At 37.6% G+C, this 25,101-nt stretch overlaps 1 protein-coding gene across 8 annotated transcripts in view; it reads left to right on the top strand.

Annotated features, from left to right (window-relative positions):
- Positions 1 to 25,101, top strand: part of SMYD3 (SET and MYND domain containing 3) — a 399,187-nt gene that overhangs the window by 32,840 nt on the left and 341,246 nt on the right. For 2 of the 8 annotated variants that reach the window (XM_069009930.1, XM_069009931.1), the window contains exons 2-4: positions 13,539 to 13,605; positions 20,631 to 20,738; positions 21,830 to 21,887. In XM_069009930.1, the coding sequence (XP_068866031.1) occupies positions 13,539 to 13,605; positions 20,631 to 20,738; positions 21,830 to 21,887 (233 nt within the window). Of the gene's footprint in view, positions 1 to 3,460; positions 3,697 to 13,538; positions 13,606 to 20,630; positions 20,739 to 21,829; positions 21,888 to 25,101 lie in introns of those variants that run through there. The other 6 variants (XM_069009940.1, XM_069009932.1, XM_069009933.1 and 3 more) reach the window with 5 other exon arrangements.

The raw sequence follows: 25,101 nt of genomic DNA, 5'->3' as shown, positions 1-25,101 counted from the left end.
TGTGGAGAAATCTCATCGTCCTCAAAGCTGAATTTTGCCATGGTAACAGGAACTGCATTGTGCTGGATTAAAGGTATTCTTCACCTTTTTGTCATTAGTTTTATCATTCCTGTATTGGAATGTTTTTATCCTTTAAATTTTGTATTAGCAGAGTACTGCATATACAAGCAGCACTTATAAATGCATAAGCGCTGGTATTCGTCAGACAAATATTTTTGTGGTGGAACTTGTTTTTGTGTTTGACTGAGCTGTGTTCCCTTTGCTGCTTCTTTGTGATCTCTTTTTCAAATGGTGTATTCAGGTTTTGAGAATTCCACCAAAAGGAGAAGTCAAGGGATTTCATGTGGAATTCTTACATTCAGCTAAAATTGTAGGTGTAATTTGGGTTCTTTTAGCTGTTTAATAATCTATGTGAAATGAATCAGAGGCTTTAATCTAGCCAGCTGAGAAATACTCCCAGTTATTAACAGCCAGTGTCTTGATTAAAATGAAGCAAACCAAAAATCCCTAAACCCAAAACTACACCTGCATCTCCTACTGTTTATGCTGACAATTCAACTTTCCTTTTTTGGTGAGACTTTAAAAAATTACCTTCTTGAGCAAATATTTCCTGCACAGCCTTAGGAAGCAGAGTGGCAGAGATTGGGTGTTTTCCTGTCAGTTTGCAAGTTGCTTGGTCTTGCACCTGTCCTGTGGAGGAACATTTTCTCTGCATCTCTCACGTATAGCTAACACATACTGATGCTTTCATAAGAAATACTCAAATCACTTTTAACTTAAGTACCTGTTGCAGTCATGTAACAACAGTGTGGACTGAGCATAAGCTACTTAAAGCTGTTGGCACACTGCAATGTGTTCTAGAAGAACATCTGTCTCTCCCTCCATTTATAATGACAAAGTAACCAATTTGGATGTAAAGTTTGACTGGAGACCAGAATTCAAACAGTAAAATAAGCTAAATGTGGGGTTTATGTAGATCCTTCTGATACTGTACTTGCCTTCTAATGTGCACAAATCACTTGTGTGTACCAACAGAGCTATTGAAGGGGGCAGGTGCCCAAGGTGGTGAGGAACCTCTTCTGAGTTTCACTGTGTTACTGCAGGAGTGGTGGTGGATGTTCAGAAAAGGTGATGAATTAGAGTGTAACATTTTCAGGACATACAGGAGGAAATAACACATATGAGATGAAAAATCAGAATAGGAATAAAATGCCAATAGAGGTAGTATATGTATAGATGAAAACCTATTCATGTATATGCATGCACTTAAAAAACTTTTTATTTTACAATCATGATGTAGGTGAAATTTTTATAAAACAGTGTGGCTGCAATGGATCATTTCTTCCCACAAGCTTTTTCAGCTCATTGATTTGAGGCATGGTTGGCTTTAGAAATTACCAAAGGCTCATTTTTCTCAAACATGTACTGCAGGCATTTCTTTTATTCCACTGAGCAGAGCATTGCTTTTGATTATTTAGCTTTTACTGATACCTATAAGCCATATCAGCACTGACATACATTAACAAAATTTCCAGCTCTCTCCCAGCAATTGCCTATCACAATAAACCTTCCCTTTCTTCCTTTGCAAATAAGGAATAACATATTCCTCATTTTCTTGTGCTGTGTTCTGCAGAGTCTCATCCATGCTTGTTGAACTGGAACAAATAATCTGATTTCACTCATGACCCATTGCTAAAGCTATGGTATAATGATTAAAAGCTCATATTTCTTGGCCATGGAGAAAATGCAATCTAATTGAAGACTTATAAGGATGTAAAAGTAGTACCTTCTGGAACATAAGCCCCAATTTTAACTGGATAATTTGTGCAAAACCCATGGCCAATCCATATCAATTTGTGATTTTCCTTATTAGTTTAAACCTCCTTGCTGGGTCTGTGCCTATTTGAAGCTTCTTCAATACCGGTGGCAATTTTTGAAATGAAAATGTGTGCACTGATGTATTGTCATTGGGACAGATTGGCAGAAAGGTAAACAGCAATCTCTTCTCTTGTGACAGATATTATGGCTTGGCAGCTCCTCTTCTTCTAACATTTGCTATGGAATGTTGTACAAGAAACATGAGAACCAGTAGCTAAGTGTGGGGAAGCAATACTGTGTGTTAAAATTCCCATGACTTAGTTAAGAAATAGGTTTTTAAATTAAAATAATAGCTTCAGATTTTAAAAGAGCACTTGGTTGTTTCTTATGTTGATACAACATCGTTATTATATTGCCTGATAAAATGAGCTTGAAATGGAGAAGGTTTCACTTAACAATACATGGGAATTTTTATTAAAAATGCAAGATGGAACAAAAGTAGTTCAAGTTTTTTCTTAGTTTCTACAGTTCCACAAGAATTTATTAAAACTTTTTTGCAAGTATTATCTGTGCTTCCTCTCAAAAATAGTTTCTGGGAGACACTAAATTATTTTGACACTTCCGTAGTTTGAATAGGTCTCTTTTGTGAAGGTATTGACTGTAGTTAGAAATGTTGCAATATTAATTACAGAACCAGTTTGTGAGAGAGGGCTGTCATTTACAGGCATGCCTGAGCATGTGTGTGCATATCTTCAAGTATGTCAGTTAGTGAGATGGAAATTTTCAGGATTACTCCAGGGATTTGATGCCTTTCTGGTCAAACTGTTAATTCTTTGGCAGGAAAAATTGTACTGAAGCTAGCGATGACATGGGGCTCTAAAATACATTATGGAATTGGGTCAGTTTCTTTAAAAAGACCTTTTTGCTGGAAATGGGCAAATTTTAAAACTTTGAAGAATGTATAGGTTTTGTGTACTGAAAAATTATGTAGAATGGGTAGGAAGTAGACTTAAGCAAATTAACACTACTGCTCACAGCTGTTGAATTATAGCTAATTTTTTTCTTCTGAAAATATATAGGTGTCACTATAGTTAGAGGCATCTCTTTTGACACTTTTTTTGCTTCTCTACTGAAAAAAAGGGAAAAGAGAAACTTGGGTAACTCCTCTTTGAAACTGAAGAAACATCTATTACGCTTCTAGCCATCGGGTGTCACCAGAGTACAGAGAGTAAGCATTAGATGATGTGGAACTGATTTATGGCTTCCCTTGGCTGTTTATTTTGGACTGGGAAGGCTCCAGCCCTCCAGAGGCTTTCTGAGATCAGTAGTCTCAGCATCTTGGCCAGTTTCATCATGTCTGTAACTCTCTTAAACTCAGAATATTGAGCACAAAATGGGTTCAGCACCTTGTCCTGCATCTGTGGGGGCATTGACACCACTGAAGCAGGGGAGGAAGCAAACAAAAGGTGAATGAATATCACCACACACTTCAACCTTGGTATTTCTCTGCCTGTTAGAGGGGTGTACTTGGCAGAGGCCTTGAAGACAGCTTGTGCCCCACTGCACGCATTGTGCTGGGAATTACTAATTACTTCACTGTACCTCATTTGGTCCCTGCTGTTGGCTGGTGGTGCCCTGCCAGGTGTGTGGGGCGTGGCCTCTGCTCTGTCAGGTGCTTTTGGGCAGCCCTGGGCACTGCCTGGGCTTTGCTGCAAACCCTGCACCTGCAGTGGCTCAGCTGAGTTTGAGGGTGTTTGCAGGAGTTTCAGTACAAACAAGTTAATTGAAGTGCAGGAGAACCTTAGAAACACCTTTGAGAACAAGATGAGGCTCCTGTGAGTCTTTCAGGACTTTATGCTTTGAGATGTGAAAAGTTTAGTAAGTACATTTTTTAATAGTAAGATTTCTTCCAGGCAATGTGGCATTATAAATGTGCTTTAGGGCAGTTGTAAACCTTGACTTTAAGTTTTAGCTATGTATAGTCCTGCTTGAAGGTCTTGCTTTCCATCAGTAATGGTGCAATGCAGCTGCATAAAAATAACAATTTGGTTTTAACTGCCTTATAGGAGTCAATAGTAAATGTGTGTGTGTGTATACATATATATATTCTGCATTTTCTGAATAATTTCTATGTAGCGTTGCTGTTCCTATGCTAATATGAAATATCTTCATTCTTACTGGTGAACATTTCCAAAATTAAGCTTTAGTGTGGGACCTATGGAATCCACCTTTCAGTGATGCATGAAGGAAGCACACAGAAGGGAAGACATCCCTTCTGTATTGACATCCAGAATCTGTTGGAAAAAGAAGTGAGAGGTGTGACATAAGATATTTTATTTAAGCACTTGATAGGAAGAAACTTTGTAAAATGTTTTCAGATCAATGCTTGGAAGTGCCACTCTGATGTGAAATGAAAATTGCTGGAAGGAGTGTAAAGTGAAAAATGGTTTGGGCCTGATGGGGAAAAAAATAAGACTTCTTGGAGATAAAAAACAATGCCTTTGTAATCTAGAAAAGGGGAAAGAGATTCTTAAATGGAAAAGATGCTGAAATAGAGTAAATTAGAGAAAAAATAAGAACAGTGACAAACCAAAATGCCTGCAAAGATGGAGATAATGAAATGACAGGAAAAGAACTGATAAAATCCAGAAGAATTGAAGAAAAATGTGATGGAGTATGTCAGTTAATGGTAATTTAAAAGACTGTCCATCCAACTAGACTGAGAGAGAACTGGTTAGGCAGCTATTTGTGAATTTATTACAGGTGTTTATAGATTTGCTAGAGGTGATCCTTCTTCAAGTTTCCCCAGTGTCTCACAGTTGTGTAGAGTAGGTTTGGAGATCAAACAGTGGTACTCTCAGGAAGAGTCTACATTTCTGAGAGGTGAAGATGGACTTGATATCAGAAATGCTTTTGTCTGAGGGGAACTTATTTGCATTTAAAGTGCATCCTAAGTGAAACAGGTATAGCAGAAAACCGTCCTGCTCTGGAGGGCTGGATCGAAGTGGGTAGCAGAATTACTGATGTCAAGAAAATTTTCACATTCTTCTAATGCAAAAGTCTTCAGTGGGATTTTATGAGTTCATGACAAGACCACTTCAGATGCTTGCGATACCTCACAGTATCAGATTACACCTGAGCAGGGGGGAAACAAGCTGTTTCTCTGCCCTTTCTGCTGTTTGATAGAAACACATTTTTCCTGAGTTTTACTCCTGTTTTCTATCTTTGTAGGTTCTTCAGCTTGTGAGTAAGCAGAACTAACTATTCTGTTCCAGTCACCTGCATTTGAATCTTGTGTGTGATCTGACCATAAGGGCTAAGCAGGTTGAAAATGAACAGTTCACTTATGTAAACCTTTCCCAATTCTAAATCTACAGGGCAAAAAGCACTGGAATTTATTTTGAGCCTACCCATATTACTGTGTCTGTCAAAGTTTTTTGCCTGAAATATTTTATTTTTTGTTCATCACTTTCAAAATGTATTCCATAGGGAATGAAAGGACTTTTGGGCATAGACGTTCATATCTGGAAAAAGAAATGCAAGTAAATAGGCATTGCATGACCTCTAAGAAATGCTTATGCTGAAAATATAAATGTGGTCAAGAAAGGAAAGGAGCTAAGAAAGAAAAAAGCTCATGAAGATATTCTTCTCTGAGAAGGTCAGAGGGGTTTGTATTTCATTGAAAATGATACATCCATATGATCCCGGAGGTAATACTAGCAGGATGTAAATATTTACATCAGTATGATATTTTAGAGTAACAGCTTTGTTTTGGTGGAACATTGACCTGTGGGTTGAAGAAAAAACTACTTAGATATACAGTAGATTAATGAACAAATTAATCATTTTTATAGGGAAAAGTGAAAGATGGGATGTTTTATTATACTTGGCTTCATTGGATTTTAACCACATGTTCCAGAAATGAGCATTTAAAAATATTGCCTGTAGCTTTTATTTCCAGGTTTCTAAGTTATAGATATGAATGACCTTTTCATATTTTGAAATGTAATCTTGGTCTTCCACAGCATTTGGCTTTCTTCTTTGATTGAAATCCAAAGGTGGAATGAATGTGCTGTGTGACTGAAAATAACCTGTTTAAGCCTGAAATTGCTGGAGGCGTGTTGGCATGCCCACTGCAGGGAAACCCTGGGGATGGCCTTGATTTGAGGGCAGTTGTGTCAAAGTAGCTTTGCAGGGCAAGGAGATGTCAGAGGCAGTTTGTGGTGGTTACCTAGTGCTCTTGCAGCCAACTTCTGCTGTGGTTCTGTTTCAGTGCTCTCAGTGGGGGACAGCTGTGAGTTTTGCTGAGGGGATAATTGCAGTATTTTCACACTGGTGGTGTTTTGTTTATTGTGCACATTGATGAAGTGTGTGTGTCTGTACATATACCATATATGTGCTTACAACATGTAAAAGGTATTTTATTCCAAAGCCAGTCTGTCTTCTAGAACAAAAAACCACCATTTTGGGATATGCTGAGTGCTTCTCCTGAACAAGTTAAAGGGCCTTGTACTACCAAAATTCCTTCTAAGGTAAATCTTTTAGTTTTCAGTGGAGAGATTTTCTTGTGTTTTCTTGTGTAGGTTAGGATGAGAGGTAAATGTTGAATGAAGAAGTAGAATTCAAAGGTAAGATTAAATTTCATGCCTACTTGTGGGCCGTATTTTTTTGGTATTTCTTCTTATATGTTCCTTCACTAATTTTACTGGAAAGCACAGCATCTGAAGCTTTTCATCATTTGCCAGCTTGGTGGAGAGGGGTATAATTCTTTCTTGGTTGTATCAGAGTAAATACTACACTTCTAGTGTCTCTATTTTCAAAAAGTCAACATAGTTTTTTATTTTTTTCAGTTTAATCATGGGAACATCCTCTCTTTGTGGCTCTAGATAACTTTTCAGTTACAGTAAGGGATCTCTCACCATTCTGAGTGTTGGATGTTTAAAAAAAAAATCAATCTTTTCCAAACTAGTGCAAAGAAGTTTTGAAAAATAAACACTTTCTTATCCAAATTTGGCAATACTTCAATCACTGCGTGTACACAAAGACCAGTTTCTACATAGAAGTAAATGAAAATCTAGTTTTTGGATGTCTTTTTATTGTTTTTCTCCACCCTTGACTTTGGCTCATGCAACCTCCAAAAGAAGAAAAAGCTAAAATTCCAATTTAAATTGTCAGAAAAGGTTATATTGCAATGAAGAAATGACTGTAGGCCCTTACAAGTTTTACTTAGAATATGTTTTTCACAGTTTGCAGACCAGGTATTCTTCAGAAGAAAAAGTAAGGGGCAGAAAAGAATGATGAGTATTTTAACACACAAAACCAGAGAAAAAATAAGATCCAGAATGTCTTGTCAGCTAAAGTTGTATGACCCATACATCCGTTGAGTGTATAATTTAAAACCAAATACAGACAGTATATATGTACAAAATATTTTTAAGATCTGAACAGAACTGATGCCAATTCTAAGCAGAAGGATAATCTTTCTCTTCATCCATTTGAATTCTAATTTTTTCTTGTAGAATGCATGCAGAAATGTTTCAGGGTGTTAAGTAGATGTCTGGGTATAAGAAGAATTACAGACAATAACATGCAAGTATGACTTCAGAAGTCAAGATTTAAGTTACGGGGAATCATCCTGAGTGCTGAATTTTTGTTTCTGCTAGTAAGTGGTGTCCTTTAGAGTGCAAATTGTCTTAACTAACCCTTCATCACAGAGTAGGTGCTTTGGTTGTCCATGTATTCTTTTTTTTTTTTTTTTTTTTTTTAATCTGGACAATGCAATACTGCTTCTATAGAATGTTCAGGTATGAAGTAGATGATAATTTTATTTGGAAAGAAAGTAGGTGTGCTTTCCTTATATAAAAGGTCTTAGTTCTCACTTGAGTAAGTGACTGATCATTGATGGTTAGCTGTAGTTGCTATCTTTTAACACTAATTCTACCTGCCAGAAAGCTACTTCCCAGTGCTGCTCTTAGGTTAAAAAATTTTAATTCATGTACTTAACAAAATGAAGCATGTAAGTGGAGAATATGTGAGATTTTTTCACATGGAATTCAAAGGCTTCTTACCTGGTGTACTCCGGCTTGCCCAGATCCATTGTGGGACCTGAGAGCAGGGTACAGAATAACCTTAGGGCAGAAAAGCCTGGCAGCCTTATTTCAGATGAGGCCCATTGGGGTTCTGGAAGATGTCTTCTCCTCCACCAGCTCATTGGAGAACACAGAGCAGATCCAGGGTCTTGGCAAAGGAGAAGGGGAAGCCATGAGCCTGCCAAGCTGTCCCAAGTTGGCACCCAGGGCACCAGAGGGGCTGGGAACCCCTGCTGTGGGCATGGCTCACTGGCTGCAGAGTTGTTGCTGGCTTGGATTTGGGATGTTGCAGGTGCGTATGCCCCAGGGTTGTGCTGCCTGGCCCTCAGCACTGTTCATCCTTGTCCCCAGAGCCATCTTCCCCACAGTGCCTGGTGCCCACATGAGTCAGCAGTGGGGTAACAGCTGGGAACCAACTGTGTTGCTACACCTCATTATTGGGAGGGAGGTGTGGAGAGAAAGCTATAATTGCATTTAACATAACCCCTGTGCTCTCAAATCTCCCAAATATAAGATGGCTGTTTGCTATTCACAACTTTATTTTTATTATTAGAAGACAGAGGCATATTAGTTAAAATGATGAATGACTTGCTGGCTTATTGCAGGTATTGATTGCTTTCACTTTGTGACAAGTCTGAAATGCACATACTTGAGAAAATCCAAGCAGACTTTACACACTTGACAGTTTGACTGAATTGCAAAGGTCTAAGAATTTGTTCAGGAAATTAGTTCAACTTGACATACATTGGAAAGAGCTGCTCTTTTCATTCATGTATACAGGGCAGGATTATTACCTGAAAAATAATATCAACAACAAAAATGCAGTAAGAGATTTGTGTGAGATAGTCCTGTTTTCCTGCAAGATGTGGCAGAAGCTGAGGTGTGAATAAACTACATAGAAAGGCACGTTGTACACAGTCTGGTAATCAAGTGTTCTGTTATATATGACACCTTGTGAGTAGGGCTGAAAGTCAAGTGCCTGCAATCAGCAGAGAAGTGTAGATGCATTTCCATTATAAATTAAGTAGTCTAATTGTATTTGGTTGACTTTTGTTGTGGTATTTGAAATTGTATTAGGCCATTTCCTGGCAAGCAGAAGTATTATGTGTTGTTTTTAAAAGGACAAGTATTTTTTAAGTTATGAGAGTGCAGGTGCGGCTCTGATAGGACCTGATAGTCCGGGCAAACCCTTGTCAATCTCTTCACCTTCTTCTTAAGATTTTAAACATATTAAAAAAAAAAAAAACAAAATTTGCTGGGGAGGGTGTGCCCACTGGAGCAATTCCAGTTGAGCTGTCTTACTAGTTTTTTCCCTGTCTCATAGGTTTTCTTTTGTTTTCTGTCCATATCAATCTCTTGGAAATTCCTCTGCCAACCTCTGCATTTGAGGTTGGTTTTTTGCCTTCTCAGTATACATTGGGAGAGCTAGTTCTATGAATGGTGTTTGTAGACTATAATGATGAAAAGATTTAGCAATAACCAAATTCCTCAGAGGAAAGATTCTTAATCTGACTGTAATACCATGCTAGAGGTCAACTGACAACCCCTGCTTACTTTACTCATGTGGGTTTTGGTTTTGATTTTTGTTGTTGTTTTTGTACAGGCTAAGATGCTCACTTGTGCTTGTTTTATAAGGGGTTCTGGTCATTTGCAAAATCTTGTTTACACTGTGTTGGAAAATTAAGAATTTATTTTTAATTACTGAATATTTCCTTTTTTGTTGCAGCAGAAACTTTTTTAGAGATTAAAATATTACTGAACCCATTAGATCAAATTTTGTGCATTTTCTCATCCATGAAATTGGTCACATTAGGTGAAATGCAGTAGGTACCTTGTAAGGAACTTGATACTATCTCCAGGTGAAGTTTACAGGTAATAAGAAATGCATGGGAGTATCTCACAGTGACTTTAAAATTCCTTTAATAAAACCTATGACATCAATAAAATATTGAGAAGGACAGAAATAAACCAGGGAAATTGCCTTCTTAAAATGTTCTAAAACACTGAAGTCCTCTGTATACGAATACATGAATCTGAGTATAAAGGATTTAAGAGTTAGTGTTTTAGATAATGCTGTGTTACACTTAGTATGCCATGTTGCAAGATCCAGAGATGCTATAAATAAAAAGGAATTTTTTTAGTCCAGGAGGGCGAAGAAGGATTGGAAGAGAAAGCAATGACTTAATTAGCAGCTTTACTATTCAGCTCTCTGACAGGCATTCTACATCTATTTGTCATTCAAAGAAACATCAAAGATGAATGGATAATTCATTCATTAAATGGCACCAGGAAGGAGTCACCTTATTCAAATAACCTGACTGATAGTGTCAGCTTGACCAAAATTCCAATTTTGAGTGGTGATCCTTAGATTTATGTGTGTGTATGAGTGTGTTACTGCAGTGTTAACCCTTAGAGACAGAGGATACAAAGGAAATAGCCCTGTAAAGTATTGAAACTTCCTGGGATGCTGGGGGAGTTTGCTGCTTTATGGAGACACCTCTACTAGTTGTGTTACAAAAGAGAGATCGAATATGTGTCGGTGACTTGACACTAATGATTCCAGTAAATCCTGGCGTCTCTTGGAAAATTACCAAGAGGTCTACCAAGGCAAGGCATGCTTGCAGTGTGTTAGGGTTAGTGGATCTAGCCTTCTCATGGAAGAATGTGAAAACTGTAGGAAAAACTTTTCCAATTGTTGTGGGTATTCATTCATTTAAATTCAGGTTCCAAAACGTTTTAATGACTCTGCTTTGGAAATCGGCACCTTACCTGTTGCTGCTGGGACTATGTGGTACTTCAGTGTGTTTGGGACTAAAATCGCACGTGCTCCATTATCAAACTGTGAGCTCGTTGGTGTGTTTTGATGAATAACATGTAGAACAAACAAAGTCTGCCTTCAAAATGTTTTTGCTCAGTTGTTCTGTATAGGGTGAGCACTTAGACATTCAACTAATACTATGTAACAATAAAGAGGAGTTTCATAGAGGCTGCTGGCAAGAGTGTAGAATATTGAATACAAAGCAGGTATCTAGAGAAAGAGAGGCCAAAAGGACCTTAGTGACCATCTCGAGGTCTGTGGCTGTGCATATGGGGAGCTGAAGAGCAAACCAAAGTTCTACCTGCTTGGCTGTCTTTTGTTTTCTAGGTTACTCTGACATGAGCTTCTAACCTAAATTGAGAAATATATCTTCCTCTATCAGAATGTGGTTAAGGTTGTGTCTTTGCTCAACCTTGAAGATGAAGCAGCTCTCCCCAGCTGGGAAAATGAAGATTTCACACTTGTTTCTGAGTCATCCTCAGGCATTGCACCTTAAAATCAAAAACCTATTGTGCATGTATAAGATTTTAGATTCTGTTTATAGAAATCCAACAGTTGCTAGTATTTTCTGTCTCCAGGACTGGCTTTTCAGATAGGAATATAAAGAATGCTGTAGGAGAACAGGTACTTATATCTGAAATGTTTATAAATTATTTTTTCCTCCTGGTAGTTAGCATGAATACCTACGAAATATTGTGTGACAAAATAGGGATTTTTATGCAGTACAAATGAAAATATTTTTACTTGATTGTAACAATCTGTTCATAATGCTCTTCTCAGTCTTTGACCAATTCAGCTGTCTAAGTGTCCCAAATGCCTAAAAGAGTCCAAAGATAATGTATCAGCTCTTATTTTTAATAATTCAAACATAGTAGAACTTTGATATATCAGCAAAATATATCACTTTCAGGACTTGAGGGAAAGGAGAAGTTGGTTTGTGCTAGAGGATGCTCCGTGGTATTTCTGATGTTGTGCCCCCCTGCTCTTCAGTTTTGATGTCACAGCTGAAATAAGTGGGCAAGGATGTTTATCCAGAAGTTCTAGATCGAAGTTTGTGTGCATGTTGGTTCTGTCTGGTTTGCATGTGGCCTTTGGGTATTGTTCTACCTTTTTGAAGTCACCCATAGAAATTAAAATTTGGGAAGAACTGAGCGGTGTAAGTAAAAGAAATACAGGTCATGTTGCAAAGCAGTTGGTCTGGGAATCTGACTATATGGTATGCAGCCTCCAGACTGCTGACAACAGCAGTGGAGTTTTCTTTTGTGACAGCAGAGACAACAAATTACATCTTTTAATCGCATCAGTTGGGAGTGCAAGTGAAAAGAGCACACCTGGTACTGATGTGCAGACACTGGGGATCCTGCAAAGTAAAGCCCTTCATCTGATCATTTAAACTTGCCCCTTCAGTTTGAAATGGGCTGGTTTAGACACTTAGTTATCTCCCAATTAAATTGGAAAGCTGAATTAATCTGTATAATGAGATTTGAGGCAGCTAAATGTAAAACGCAAAGCAACACAAAGACACCATTACTAAAATTACCTTTAGAGGGTGTCAGTGGCATGACTGACCCTTCTTTCCTTGCCTTGTAGAAGGATGGAGAAGGGGCTTTGGAGGAATGGAGGAATAACTCCTGCTGACAGTTTGTTGGGTGTGAGCCGTGTTCAGCCGTGTGCAGCTCACAAGGGAATAGTGTCACCCAGTGAGCTGCCTGTGCTTCACTGAGGTCACAGGGGTGGCCAGGGGGAAGTCTGAGGGCAAGTAGTGAGGGCTGTGCTGTCCACAGAACCCAGATAATTGTTGTCAGAGCCCAGATAATTGTTGTGTCTCTAATGGAAATCACCTGCCTTCAGTTTTAACAACAAAAACCATATATTGTTTTCCCAGCCCAATGAATGACCATAACTCACATAAGCAGCCTTGCATATTAAGAAATGAAAGTGAACACTTTGCAGTGTTACCAGAACAATGTATCATGTTCAGTATCTTCTACAGGAAAATAAGAGGGAAGGGAAGCCTCAAAATCTGTCTCATTTCTACTCACCTGAAGTAAATATCTTTACTTATATATTTGGGGTGCAAGATTTGCTCTGTGTGTGCTTTCACATTTAATGCTTACTTACTGTCTAAAAATGTACAGAACTTCAGTGACTTTTTTTTAAGTCATATAACTAAATTAAGACAGTATCAGAAAACAGTACTACAGTCAGGAGGTGCTTTTAACCTTTGGCTTGTGATGTGTAGGTGTGAGTTCTCCTTTTAGTTTTCATTGGATTTTTATACTTCCCCCATGAATTTTTGTTTTGTTCTCATTGTCCACTGATCAGAAGTGTTTTCTTAGAATAGGAATTTTTGCTGACATGTCAACTTTGGACTCTGTTATAAAGATAAAATTTGATGTCACAGCCACAGGTTCACAGCAAGGTCTTATTTAAGACAGATAGTCATGCTTGCTTGCTTAAGACAAGACTCAGATAGTAAATATATTACCTAGCTGTATTGCACAGCTCTAATTATGATGTTATCTACAAAATCAATCTCCTCAGAGTTACAGCTACATGACAAAAACACATTTGATAACTTTCCTGTTGATCCAAAGTGGCCCCAGAGGTGCTGAGTGACACAAGTAAAGAGTTGTGACTATAGCTTTGAACATAACTATGCACAATTTCTTCTTGCATTACAGTGCATTTTAGACTGTTCTTGTTTTTAAGATATTTTTTGAGACTTGGAATATTTGGAAATTGTTAGGTAAGAAGGATAAATACGAAACTTCATCTGTATTTATAACCCTTTCTTTTTTTTTTTTTCTAAGCAGGAATGAAAATCTGCACAGGTGCTCTCAGTGCAAGGTTGCTAAATACTGTGGTAGATCTTGTCAGGTAAGATGAAAAATAACAGCTATAAAGGGTTTAAGAAAATAGGTATTTGAATACTTTTTTTACAGGATCTCCATGCATTTTGCATGTTGTCATATCTCCATACTGCAATTCATTTGTAGTTTTTGGACAGGGTGGGTAAACATGCTGCCTTGTTTTATTTGAGTGTTTTTATAACTACAAATGTAAGATTCTGACTAGTACAAAAGACAAAATGAAGTTGAAATGTGTGGTGTTTGACTGTGCTTGGTGGGAGGGGGATGAATAATTCTTAAGCTTCATTGTCTGTAGACTGAAAGCTCAAAGTCATAAAAATAATTTTGCAGTAAAAGAATTTGTATTTCAAGCATACTTTTTATAATGGTAAATTCTACATTCCAGTTTTTTAAGAGGAAATAAGGGTCAAGAGTGTGTTGAGAAGAGGAGGCCTTAAGGAAAACTGCATCTCTGAGGAAGTTTTCAAGAAGAAAACTGGTGCATGGCAGGAGGACAAGGGACAACAGGCTTAGGTTGAAAGACCAGAGGTTCACGTGGGATACAAGGAAAAGCTCTTGACAGCCAAGAGGTGGAACAGGCTGGACAGGGTGTTTGTGTGATCTGTGTGTTTGAGGGTTTGGAGACCCAACTGGATAAATCTCTGAGCTGGGTCTGACCCCAGAGCTGACCCTGCTTTGCAGCTAGAGATCTCCATAGATCCATTCAACGTGACTTATCCTGTGATTCTATCCTACGAAATAGTTCTCAAAGGTGTTCAGGCCTAAAATCTTAACTTTTATATTTGACTTGTTTTGTCACTTAGGCATGTGTGCAGCAATTGGCAGGACTTTGTAAGGTATAACAAATATGCAAGGCATAAATGACTGGGCTGAACAGAGCAGAGAAGCAGGCACCTGAGGTTTCAACCTTGGCACCTGCGGTTTGAACCTTGAAGATTGCCTTATAGAACACTTGAAGTTTGAAATCGTTCCTCATAGTTTTGCATTATGACTTCTTTTTTTGGTGGGAGGGTGAGGGTTGGTAGTGGTTGTTTTTTTGGGGTGGGGGTGTTTTTGAATTTTTTTTTTCTTTTCCTACATAGAGAAAAATGAAGAAAATAAACTAGAAAAAAATACACTAGTAGTGATAGTCTATAAAATGGAAATGAATGTAACTTTTTAAGTTAAGTCTTTGACATTCCAATGATCATGGAATGAAAGCATCATAGAATGGTTTGGATTGGAAGGGACCTTAGAAATCATCTTGTTCTATGGGCAGACATCTTCCACTAGATCAGATTGCTCAAAGCATTGCTCAAAGCATGCCATTCGACCTGGCATTGCACACTTCCAGGGATGGGGCATCCACAGCTTCTCTGGACAACCTATTCTAGTGCCTCACTACCCTCACAGTAAAGAAGTTCTTCCTAATGTCTAAGCCAAGTATACTCTCAGTTTGAAGCCATTATCCCTTGTCCTATCACTACATGCCCTTGTAAACAGTCCCTCACCAGCTCTTTTGTAGGCCCCCCCTTAGGTACTGGAAGGCTGCTGCAAGGTCTCTCAGCCTGTCTCCATAGGAGAGGTGCTGCAGCTCTCTGGTCATCTTTGTGCCCCCCTCTGGACTCGCCCCAACAGGCCCCATGGTCTTATGTTGGGGGACCCAGTGCTGGATGTAGTGCTCCAGGTGGGGTCTCACCAGAGCAGAGCACAGGGGCAGAATCCTGCTGGACACACTGCTTTGGATGCAGCTCAGGATACAATTGGCTTTCTGGGCTATGACTGCATGTTGCTGGGTCATGTTGAGCTTCTTGTCAACCAACACCCCCAAGTGTTTCTCCTCAGGGCTGAGCTTGTCACATATCATGCGCTTCTATAAATAATTCTGCTTTAGAATAATCTGTAGTGTTCTCAAGATGCCACAAATCCCTCCTTTTGGGGATTAAAACATATGGAGAGGGAAATGAGGAAGATATGTCATTTTGATTCATTGAATGGCAAATGTGTGCAACGTGCATTAGGTGCTTACTGTAGCATCAATAATAATGCCTCAGGTAGATTTATTATGGGAGATCATAAGGAAAACATGGCCGTAAAGGCTACGAAAGACCAGAGTATTTGCAAGGTAAGTTTGAAACAAATCTCTTCTAGGAGAGTCATTGGTAAAGCTTCTGTTGGCAGATCTCTAATGAGAAATGAGACTGTGCTGGCACTGACCTGCATGATCAAATCTGCAAGGTGTAGTGCAATAACTTGTTCCAATTTAGATGTAGAGGCAATGGAGGTAGAAACTGGAGCTTCCCCTTTGAGAAGCACAACTGTGTGAACATTCTTCAAGGACTCGTAAGGGATAGCCTGAAGCCATCTTGAGTATCTTTGCTTTGTGCTTCCAGCTCTGGGGTTCACATGCTTGAAGCCATCTGTAGTTGTAGGTGTGAATTTCAGTGACACAGGCTACTGCTGCTGAAAGTAATCTGCACTTAACATGCTGAGTATTTGCAGTTACATAATTTCTTGAACTGTTAATATAAATAAATTAATATTGAATTAATGTCTGTAATATCCTGTGATATTAGGTAGCGATAGAGAATAACAGGAAAAAAAAAGTTATTTTGTAGTCAATGCAGGGAATTCATTGGGGTTGATGACTGGAAACAGATGATCCAGATAAAACTGAGACCAGCCAGATGTCTTTCCTCTTGAGGACTGTCCTCTGATTCCTATTTATTCTAATAAGCCAGCTAAACTGTTGTGCTGCTCTGGTTTTATAGCAGCTGTTAGGAAAGCTAAACCAAATGCTTTGTGCCCTACTTAGCCTCTGTAGCTTAAGTGCAATTCGTTAATATGTGCACTTCTAATTGAACTAATTGATCAACAAATAAACAGCAGGGTATTGTTGAAACAGCAGTTTGCACATTAAAAAAAGTGAATATTGGCAAAGCAGGACTATTTTGGTTTTATAAATTCAGATAACTTTGAAATGCAAATTATGCAGTTGAATTTGCAGTTTACACTTAGCTGCAGAATGATTTGATTATTTTTAGATGTATGATACTGCAACTCAAAACACTTAGGCTTAAAACCTGTTACTTTTCTGGAGTTTTGTAATAAATACATTAAATGAAATCAGAATTAATATCAGAATCTGATTTTAAAAAAAAATTAATCTCAGTAGGTGTACTGGGTTTAGAATAAAGGTGGATTTTGTGAAAGAAACTTCAAAGCAAATGCAGCAGGGGATTTCTATTTCGGAGTGTACCAAAAAGAGCTATTTTTAAAGCTGCAAATATCTTGTTAACATCTTCATTTGTTTTAAAATGTCAAGTGGTACAAAAAGCTATCTTCAGGCTAACATTAAAGAGAAGAAATAGTCTTTGGAAATGTCTCTCTTTTTGGGAATTGAAGTGAGAATAGTTATCCTTTAAGGGAAAATATTTTTGCAGAGGCAGTAGTCCTGAAAAAATTCTATATACAAGTCAGAATATCCAGTTTTTACAAATCTCCATAATGTCTATATTGAAGATTATGAGTGAGTTGTTCCAAATTTCAAAAATTCCCATTATTTTTCTTTTTCAGGCCAGTTGAAGCAAGCTGTTTGCACTTTTACCACTTTAATTTCATTTAAAAAATATTAGAAATGTGGAACTGGAACTTATGACAAGAGATCCTTTGGAGTGACCTTTTTCAACTGAATTCTAATTTCAGGATCAAGTACATATAGGCTTTTTGCTTGTAATTTTTTTTCCTTTCAGTCAGACCTCATTGGTTTTTGACCCTATTTGGCATTCCCCTGTTGAAGCCCTGTTGTAGCCCCTTTCCCACTTGTTGATGCCTAATTTCATGGGCTACCTGCCTTCTAGCAATGTTATGTTGGTTGGGTGTCTCTCCAAAGGTAGTTATCACATCTGCTGCTCCTCACAATCACTTTTGTGATGTTTATTGATTATGGTGCATCCCACAGATTGGGGAACAATGATATATATGAGAATCCCTGAAAAATGGAAGAGTAATTTCAAGAGTGGCATTATCAAACGTTATTGAAATAATGTAATGAAAGTAAAATGTCATAATTTAAAAAAAAAGACATTCAGTAAAAATTCAAACAATCTTTTGGAAATTACAGATTATTTACTTTTAACAGATCAAAACATTCCAATGGAAAAATACCTGCTTTGATTTTTTTTTTTTTTTTAATCAGCTCTGGTCTTTAACAGCTTTTTATTAGCACATTAATCTGCAGGAAGCATTCTTTTTTTTTGATCTTGCATAGAAGACAAGGGAAACCTTTGTTTCATCAACACTGGTTTAGGATCTTTTGTAGATTCAGGCTCTGTGGGGAGACAGCAATAGCATACAGATATGAAAGAATGGATGTGCACTGGCAAAATCGCTCAGCTAAAAATGTGCAAGACATTGCAGGCATTTGTGAGGGGTCTTTGCCTGTGACCTGAGCCAGCAGGAGGTGATCCTGGGCCTGGGCTCTCCAGGGAGTCATTGGAGCTGGTGTGGTGCTGGAGCAGCGGGCAGACTCTCAATCTGCCGCCAGTAAAGGGCTCTGTGCTGCGCCGTCTCTGAGGCCATAAGGGTGCTGACCATTTTCACTTGGGTAAAGCCTTGGGTTTGCACTTGGGATGCACTGAGATTGAATGAGATACAATGCTTTGGGAGGAGATAAATGGAAGGATATTCTTTCCAAGTTTCTAAGTGTAGTGAAGCCTGGAGGAGGAGGGTTTTGTATTGCCCGGCACTGTTCACTTGCCATTCTTTGCCTCCTTCTATCAGTGTTCATTTCTAACAGGGGGAAAAAGAAATAGTTGCAAAATTGGAGGACCTTCCTTGGCATGGAGGAGAAGGGTCATACCAGGTGGCCATGTCTCTGCACTGCAGTGTTTATACTTCTGCTGGATATAGGATATAAAACCTTGACTGAAAGCCAGGATACACAGAATTAAGAAAACCCTCCCACGAAGAAATGTGGGACTAACATAAACCCAACCAATAAGTATTGTTAGAGACTGACTTTAAAATTAGATCTCTCCAGGGTCACTAATCTTTGTTCTCACATTATCCTGTAATTTGTATCCATGCTGTATTGGTAGTAAGAAAAAATATTGTTGAATTTCATTTTATTTAATGCATTTGGAGCTTTCCTCTCTCTCCCTAACCAGCTGGGAATAAGTGACTGGCAGTCCCCATTCCAGCTCCTTCTGCAGAGGAATCAGAGTGATTCCTTTTTGGCATCGGTTTTGGCCAAAGTGCTGTTTCATGGAAGCCACGTGTTTGAACTATTCTTATCACATGGGAATGCTCTCAAAGAAACATGGCATATGATGCTATGTGGTACAGCATATTTCATCTCATTAGGGCTTTATTGGTTGGGTAAGTTATTAATCATTTTGATATCACCTCTAACATGCTTAAAATTCTCTGCAACATTTATGTAGAGGAAAAAATTTGACAGATAAAGGCTTACTGCTAGGAACATTTTTAGTTTAAGTTGGATAAAAATGCCAATAGAACTATATTACACAGAATGATGTCTGGACATTTACAAGCATGACCTTGTTTTTCCTAGGCAAGGATAATTCTATTCAGCACTAAATACTTAACTTTTATTTGTCAGACAGCATGTGACACTAACTGTATTTGGATTAATGCCTTCTTGGTGTCATTTTTTCCCCTTGCAGAGTTATGGGTAAAAGAAATGAAATCACAAATCTCTCATGCATCTGAAAGAAATAAAAAATTCAGTTTATTTATTATGTGCATGCCACAGTAGGAAAAAAATCCTAAATTAAATAGAATAAATGCTACTGGCGCTGAAACCTAGTTACCTGAAACAATTCCTTCACTTAAATTCAGGGTAAGAATAAATCGTGTGATTGCCTTTGGAATGTTTCTAACTTGCATGTCAGCATCTCCAGGTCTGATGTGCCCTTACACATTGCTCTGCCATTTTCTGTTTTTTTTTAATTGCTGAACATGTACTTAACATTAGACAATCATTTTCTCTGTGGCACTCACCTCACAGGAGCCGTTTTTCTGAGTTCATGGTTTTTTTCCCTTACTGCATATTTGCGACAAAATGTCACCCTTCAGAAGCCCTTGGTTCTGAGTACTTGTCATTGTAGGAAATTTTTGTTGTGCCCTTTTCTTTTAATTTGCTTTTAAAACTATTTGAAACAGCTGTGTGGCTTCAAACATAAACTGTGAATATGCAAATAAAATGGATAAATATGTAGTACGTTAATGAGATGGACTTGGAGTTTTTGTAAATTATAAACAGAATTTTGTGCTTGTAGAGACAGAAGACAAGAAAAAAAGTGATCAGAAATTGTTTCTTCCAACATGTTTCTTTAGCTGAAGACTCGTTCTTGCGCCTCTCCTGCACTGATCTTGGGGTAGCAATGAATGGTAGCGAAAAAAAGAGACATAATTCAATGTATAGCAGCTTTCCTTTATCTTGTCATCCTGACTCTCCTCAGCAGTCTCTGTCTGCTATTCTAATCAAAATTGCCCCTGAAAGAAAAATGGCAGGTTTGGGTAATAGATGCAACTAAAATACTGTTGGTTCTGTCTTCTATTTTGGCTTCAGCGACCACTCCTGGTCTGAACTGTGAAAAATATCACCACCAGTCCTCCCAGCTGTGGGCATTGACCCCTCATCAGCTCAGGGATGTTTGGGGACAGTTTTTGCAGCACTGAAAACTTGACCATTGCATTAGAGCAGCTGCATTTAGTGAAATGAATGGACTCTGAAGGCCTCTGCAGTCTTGATTGCTGAGTGAACACACGCCTAGAGTTTTGTGTATGTTAGCATCCTTTCTGGTCCTCTCCAATCTCGTGAAGTAAGCAGCTGCATACTCTTGCTGCTTCATGCCACAACAAATGAGAATCAGTGCACGTTGCTTTGAGCATATCTGTGTGCATATATAGCTATAGATAACTATATGTATCAAATATGTGTGTACTTACATAAAAAAATAGGATACAGGTTATGTAAAATAAAATGCTCTTTATTTTCTTTTTCTTCCTTTTTAAAAATCCTGATAGAAAGAAGCTTGGCTGGACCACAAGCAGGAATGCAGGTGTCTTAAGAGCGTTGAGCCCAATTTTCCTCCAGACTCTGTCAGACTTGCTGGCAGGATTGTTTTTAAACTAGTAAGTGACATTCTTTTAAATTGATTCAGTGCAGCAGATTCTGATAAATGCTTTCTCACTCTACATTTTTAATGTAATTATGAGCTACAAGGCTGAAGTGACTGAGAATGCTGAAAAAAATTGGACTGCAAATTACATTACAAGTTAACTGATTATTTTGCAGAAGTGCTGAAAGGATCAAGAGATACCAAAATGGACATAATTAAGCTCAAGGGACACGTTTATTGACTTTCTTTACTTATGTCTATGTGGTAGCATTCTGAGCTTATTCCTGCCTGGAAGGAAAATGCAGGGAGACACTGCTTTCCCTTTAATACTCCTGAAGTTATTGGTGCTTTTCTATTAACTTAATGGAAGCCTCATTCAGTGTTGTTTGAATGAGTGGTAAGGACAGAAGCACTGGTAGCTAGACTTTTCTTCAGAGGGCATAATGCCATGCTGTCCATGTTGGGTTCTCTTAATCTCAGTTACTTTAAAAAATATTTTTCTAAACTCTGTTGGAAGTCCTGGGTGTTTGACATTCCCATGGTTGGATTACTTTATATGGACTAAATTTTCTGTTAGTTTAAGCAGCTTATGAATGCGTGGGATTGTAAATCAAAAGGGATTTGCTCATTTTTTTGCTGAACCTGCTGTGATACTGTCTGTGTTGGATAAAAGTGTGGACATTTGTTGTGGACTGAGGTGATAAAATATGATTTCACATTTATTTTATACATTGTTGGGAAGAGTTTGTGCATGATAGTTTTTAAAGGGCAAATATGTACCTAGTAATAATGTGCATTAATTATAGTCACATGAACTCTGAAACTACAAACCCTCATAAACTGATTTCAATTATACTCTGAAAGGCCAAAGTTACTAAATGTAAGCTGCCCAAGTGTTAAAAAAATTAAAATTAGTAGAAAGTGTTATAGCAACAAAAAAATTTAGGTTTTTAGGATAGTTTATGGAAAGTCCTGGACTTACGTTGATGATGTTGGCCTTACTTAATTGTCTTATGGGTTTGTCACATGGAATAATCAATCTTGTAGGGTGTTTTCAAGACAAAACATGCTATGTAAGTGTCAATTATCTGTTTTTCTCTACAGCTCAGACAATCAGTATGCCCTTCTGAGAGACTCTACTCTTTTTCTGATCTTCACTCGAGTAAGTAATTGCCAGCCAGATTTCAGGAAATACTTCCAAGGTCTGCTTTACGAAAGGGCCATCTGATTTTCTTGCAGCTTGCCTTCTGAAGGTTTGCTCTGTAGAGTAACAGAATCAAAGACAAAAAAGCCTCTGTGGGAAAGAACAGTTATTTCAAAGATAAAAGGAAAAACATGTCTGTTGTCTTGAAGCAAAACTTTCACCTGACGTTTTGCTTTAATATTTTTATTTTCTCATTGTACAATGCACATCTTGCCTGCTCATTTTTTAATTTACCCAGTGTCTGCCATACTACATACAGTGACAATATTTTTACATACATATACAAAAATGCATATATTTTTATGCTGAGGTTTTACTTTTTTGGTACTTATGTGCTATTGCATAAAGGTTCAAAATAACTTCCAGAAATAGGAACAAAAATTAAATTTAAAAAGATTATGTTTATATTTTTCTTACATGACTTTTCAATAGAGAAAAAAGGTGAAACTGTGCAGTTATTACTTTTGTGGCTTCACAAGTTTCAACTGCTTGGTTAGAAAAAGATGCTTATTACAATCTCTTAGTAGAGCAAATATTGAAATAGAAAATATTTTTTCCATGTTTTGTGGCATCTTGAAGACTTAGAAAGGAAGAAATACATCCTTGGTTCATTTTTGCATCTTGTTTAGAGGGATTTTCTGGAGAGTAATGTGAATATTTTGGTTACCTCAATGTTTTTTTAGTATTATTGAGAGTTTTGGCTAAAAACCAACTTGATCTATTGGTATAGTTAGTTAGAAATGAAACCCACATAAACATAAAAAATGCAATACATAGTATTAATCTTACTTCTGAATACCCTGACATTCTGCTGCCTTCTCCCAAGCTGCAAGGGCAAAGACCTTAATAAGGCAGCAGATTAAAGTAGATAGAAGGAATACATTTCAATTATTTAAAACATAATGATTTTCTGCAATGGATGTTCTCAAATCGTGTAACAAATATTTATGGAGAACATATGCTTCAAATTAAGCTAAAATGATGAAGACTATGGACTTTTATGCTTCATGACACTGCTGGGATACAAGGAAAAAAAAAATATTTATTGTACCAATGGCTGATTGCAGAGTGGCACAGGAGGAACTGGAGGGAAGAGTCTCCCTTTACAAATTAAATACTGATTACTTGTACAGCAGTTGTCTCTAGTGCAGGCAAAGATTTTTTTGTAACTGATCATTCTGTACAAACTGGGGCTCCTCAGTACCCTTCAGGAGATGATCTCAGCTTTCCTAGACTTGACTGAATACAAGGGGAATAGTGTGATAAGTTGTCTGGAGAGAAGCTTGGTGCTGAGCATATGGATAAATGGTACAAAAAGTCTGTAGAGTGGCCAGAAGCTTCTGCTAAAATTCTCATTCTGAAGGAAATGGTGATATGGCCTGTGATCCAGATGGGATCACCATCCTCTCATGATACAGAAACAACTGGTAGCTTAGGAGAAGGCAAATGACAGATCCACATTTAGTGTTTCATCTGTATTTACTCTGAGTTTTAATAACAATTCCTGTAGAATCTTCTTAACTCCCCAGCACCAAGTGTTTAGGACATTAGCACATTAACTGAAGCTGATGCTTAACAGACTACAGTACAAATGGTCTATGCATAATCTTATGGAAAGGCTTTTACTTGTGTTATTTTCCTGGCTTCCTTGTTATAGAGTGAATAGATAGTCTCTGTGGTTTTGGGGTTAAAATAATCCAAAAGTGTTTTGGTGTGAGAACTTGTAGTAGCTGTGATGCTTTTTGCTGCTTCTGTATGCTTCAAAAGCTCCTGTTATTTCATAACACTTTCCTCATTTGCTGCACAATTTTATGAATGGTGTTGATGAAGTTTTTGGTTTTTTCTGAACTTAGTGGAATCTATACAAAAGTCAGAAATGCATTTTTATTAGAGGCCTAAATATATAGGAGAAAAGATTTCTTTGAAGGGAATCACATGAACAGAATTCAAGCTGTAATCTGAAGCAAAAACATTCTCAGGAAGCTTCTTTGTAATAGAAGATAATGTTTCAACACTAATCAGAAACGTGACAGAATTCTACTTGATACTCCTTTCATCTTTTTTTGGTTTTGGTGGTTTTTTCCCCTGCTTGGAATTTCAAAATATTTTATTTGAAAATTGTTAATGTCACTATGCTCTCCTAGTTTGCTTTGCACAATTAGTTTTCAACCTTACTTTATACTGTTGGTTGATTTTTAGTGTGGGAGATATATAAACTGAATAGAAGCATATAAAGTTTTATACACTTACTGAATAATTATCTGCTTAAATACGTGATACATGAAAAACCCACAAAGCATGTGGAGGCATCCAGCCCTTTATAAAGTTATTTTCCAATCTCCATAGTTCCTTGAAATTCCTTTATATACCCTGAATTATTCCTTTATGTACCTCAGATTAAGTAGGAGGGGTATCTCTCTGAGCATTGTTACTTTTGGTAGTTCTCATTTATCTTAAGACAATTTCTTCCTTCCTTAGTTCTCTGGGTTCTCTGTACGTTACAGTAATTCAGAAGTAGTCTTTGTTTTTACCTACCAAGACTCAGTATTCAGAAAATAGTTTGTTTGCTGTACTATGGGACAGATATTTTGCTACTTTACTTGTACAAGTATCAATGTTGCATCATTAAATCCCCATGTCTTATTTAGAAAATTTTCCATAGGCCTTTTATAGAATTTTTTCTCCCACACCAGGTTTCTTAAACAATTGAAAAAATTTTCTTAAAAAGAGAAAATGAAGACATTCACAAATTTAATTTCATTTTTCTTTTGGCCTTGTTTTCTTATGTGCTTTGGAAACGAGGTCTCGATCATTTTCTATTAAGGTTCCTATGGGACTTTTTTCTGGATCACTAGCTCTGATGTCCTGGACAGATTCCAGTGTGGATAATTGCATTCTGCTCCCATCTCTGTCAGTTCTCCTTGAAGTTCCAGTTGGTTTTGGTATTCATGTTCACATCTGTCCTAAGCTTCAGTGTCCATTTATAACGTGCTTCTTATATAATTTCTCTTCTTTAGTCTAGGGTTGTTTTATTTGCCAATAGTGAAACAAGCCATGCCTTCCTCTCTTTGTTATAATACATTTTGCCATATATTATAGATAGTTTAAGGTAAATCACATGTTGTCTTGAAAAATTACATTTGAAGGAAAAAGCTTTTTTGGTTTCAAAGGA

Source organism: Aphelocoma coerulescens, chromosome 3 (genome assembly GCF_041296385.1).
Source record: "Aphelocoma coerulescens isolate FSJ_1873_10779 chromosome 3, UR_Acoe_1.0, whole genome shotgun sequence".
In the NCBI taxonomy this organism is placed as follows: domain Eukaryota; kingdom Metazoa; phylum Chordata; class Aves; order Passeriformes; family Corvidae; genus Aphelocoma; species Aphelocoma coerulescens.
This window is presented reverse-complemented; position numbering and strand designations above follow the sequence as displayed.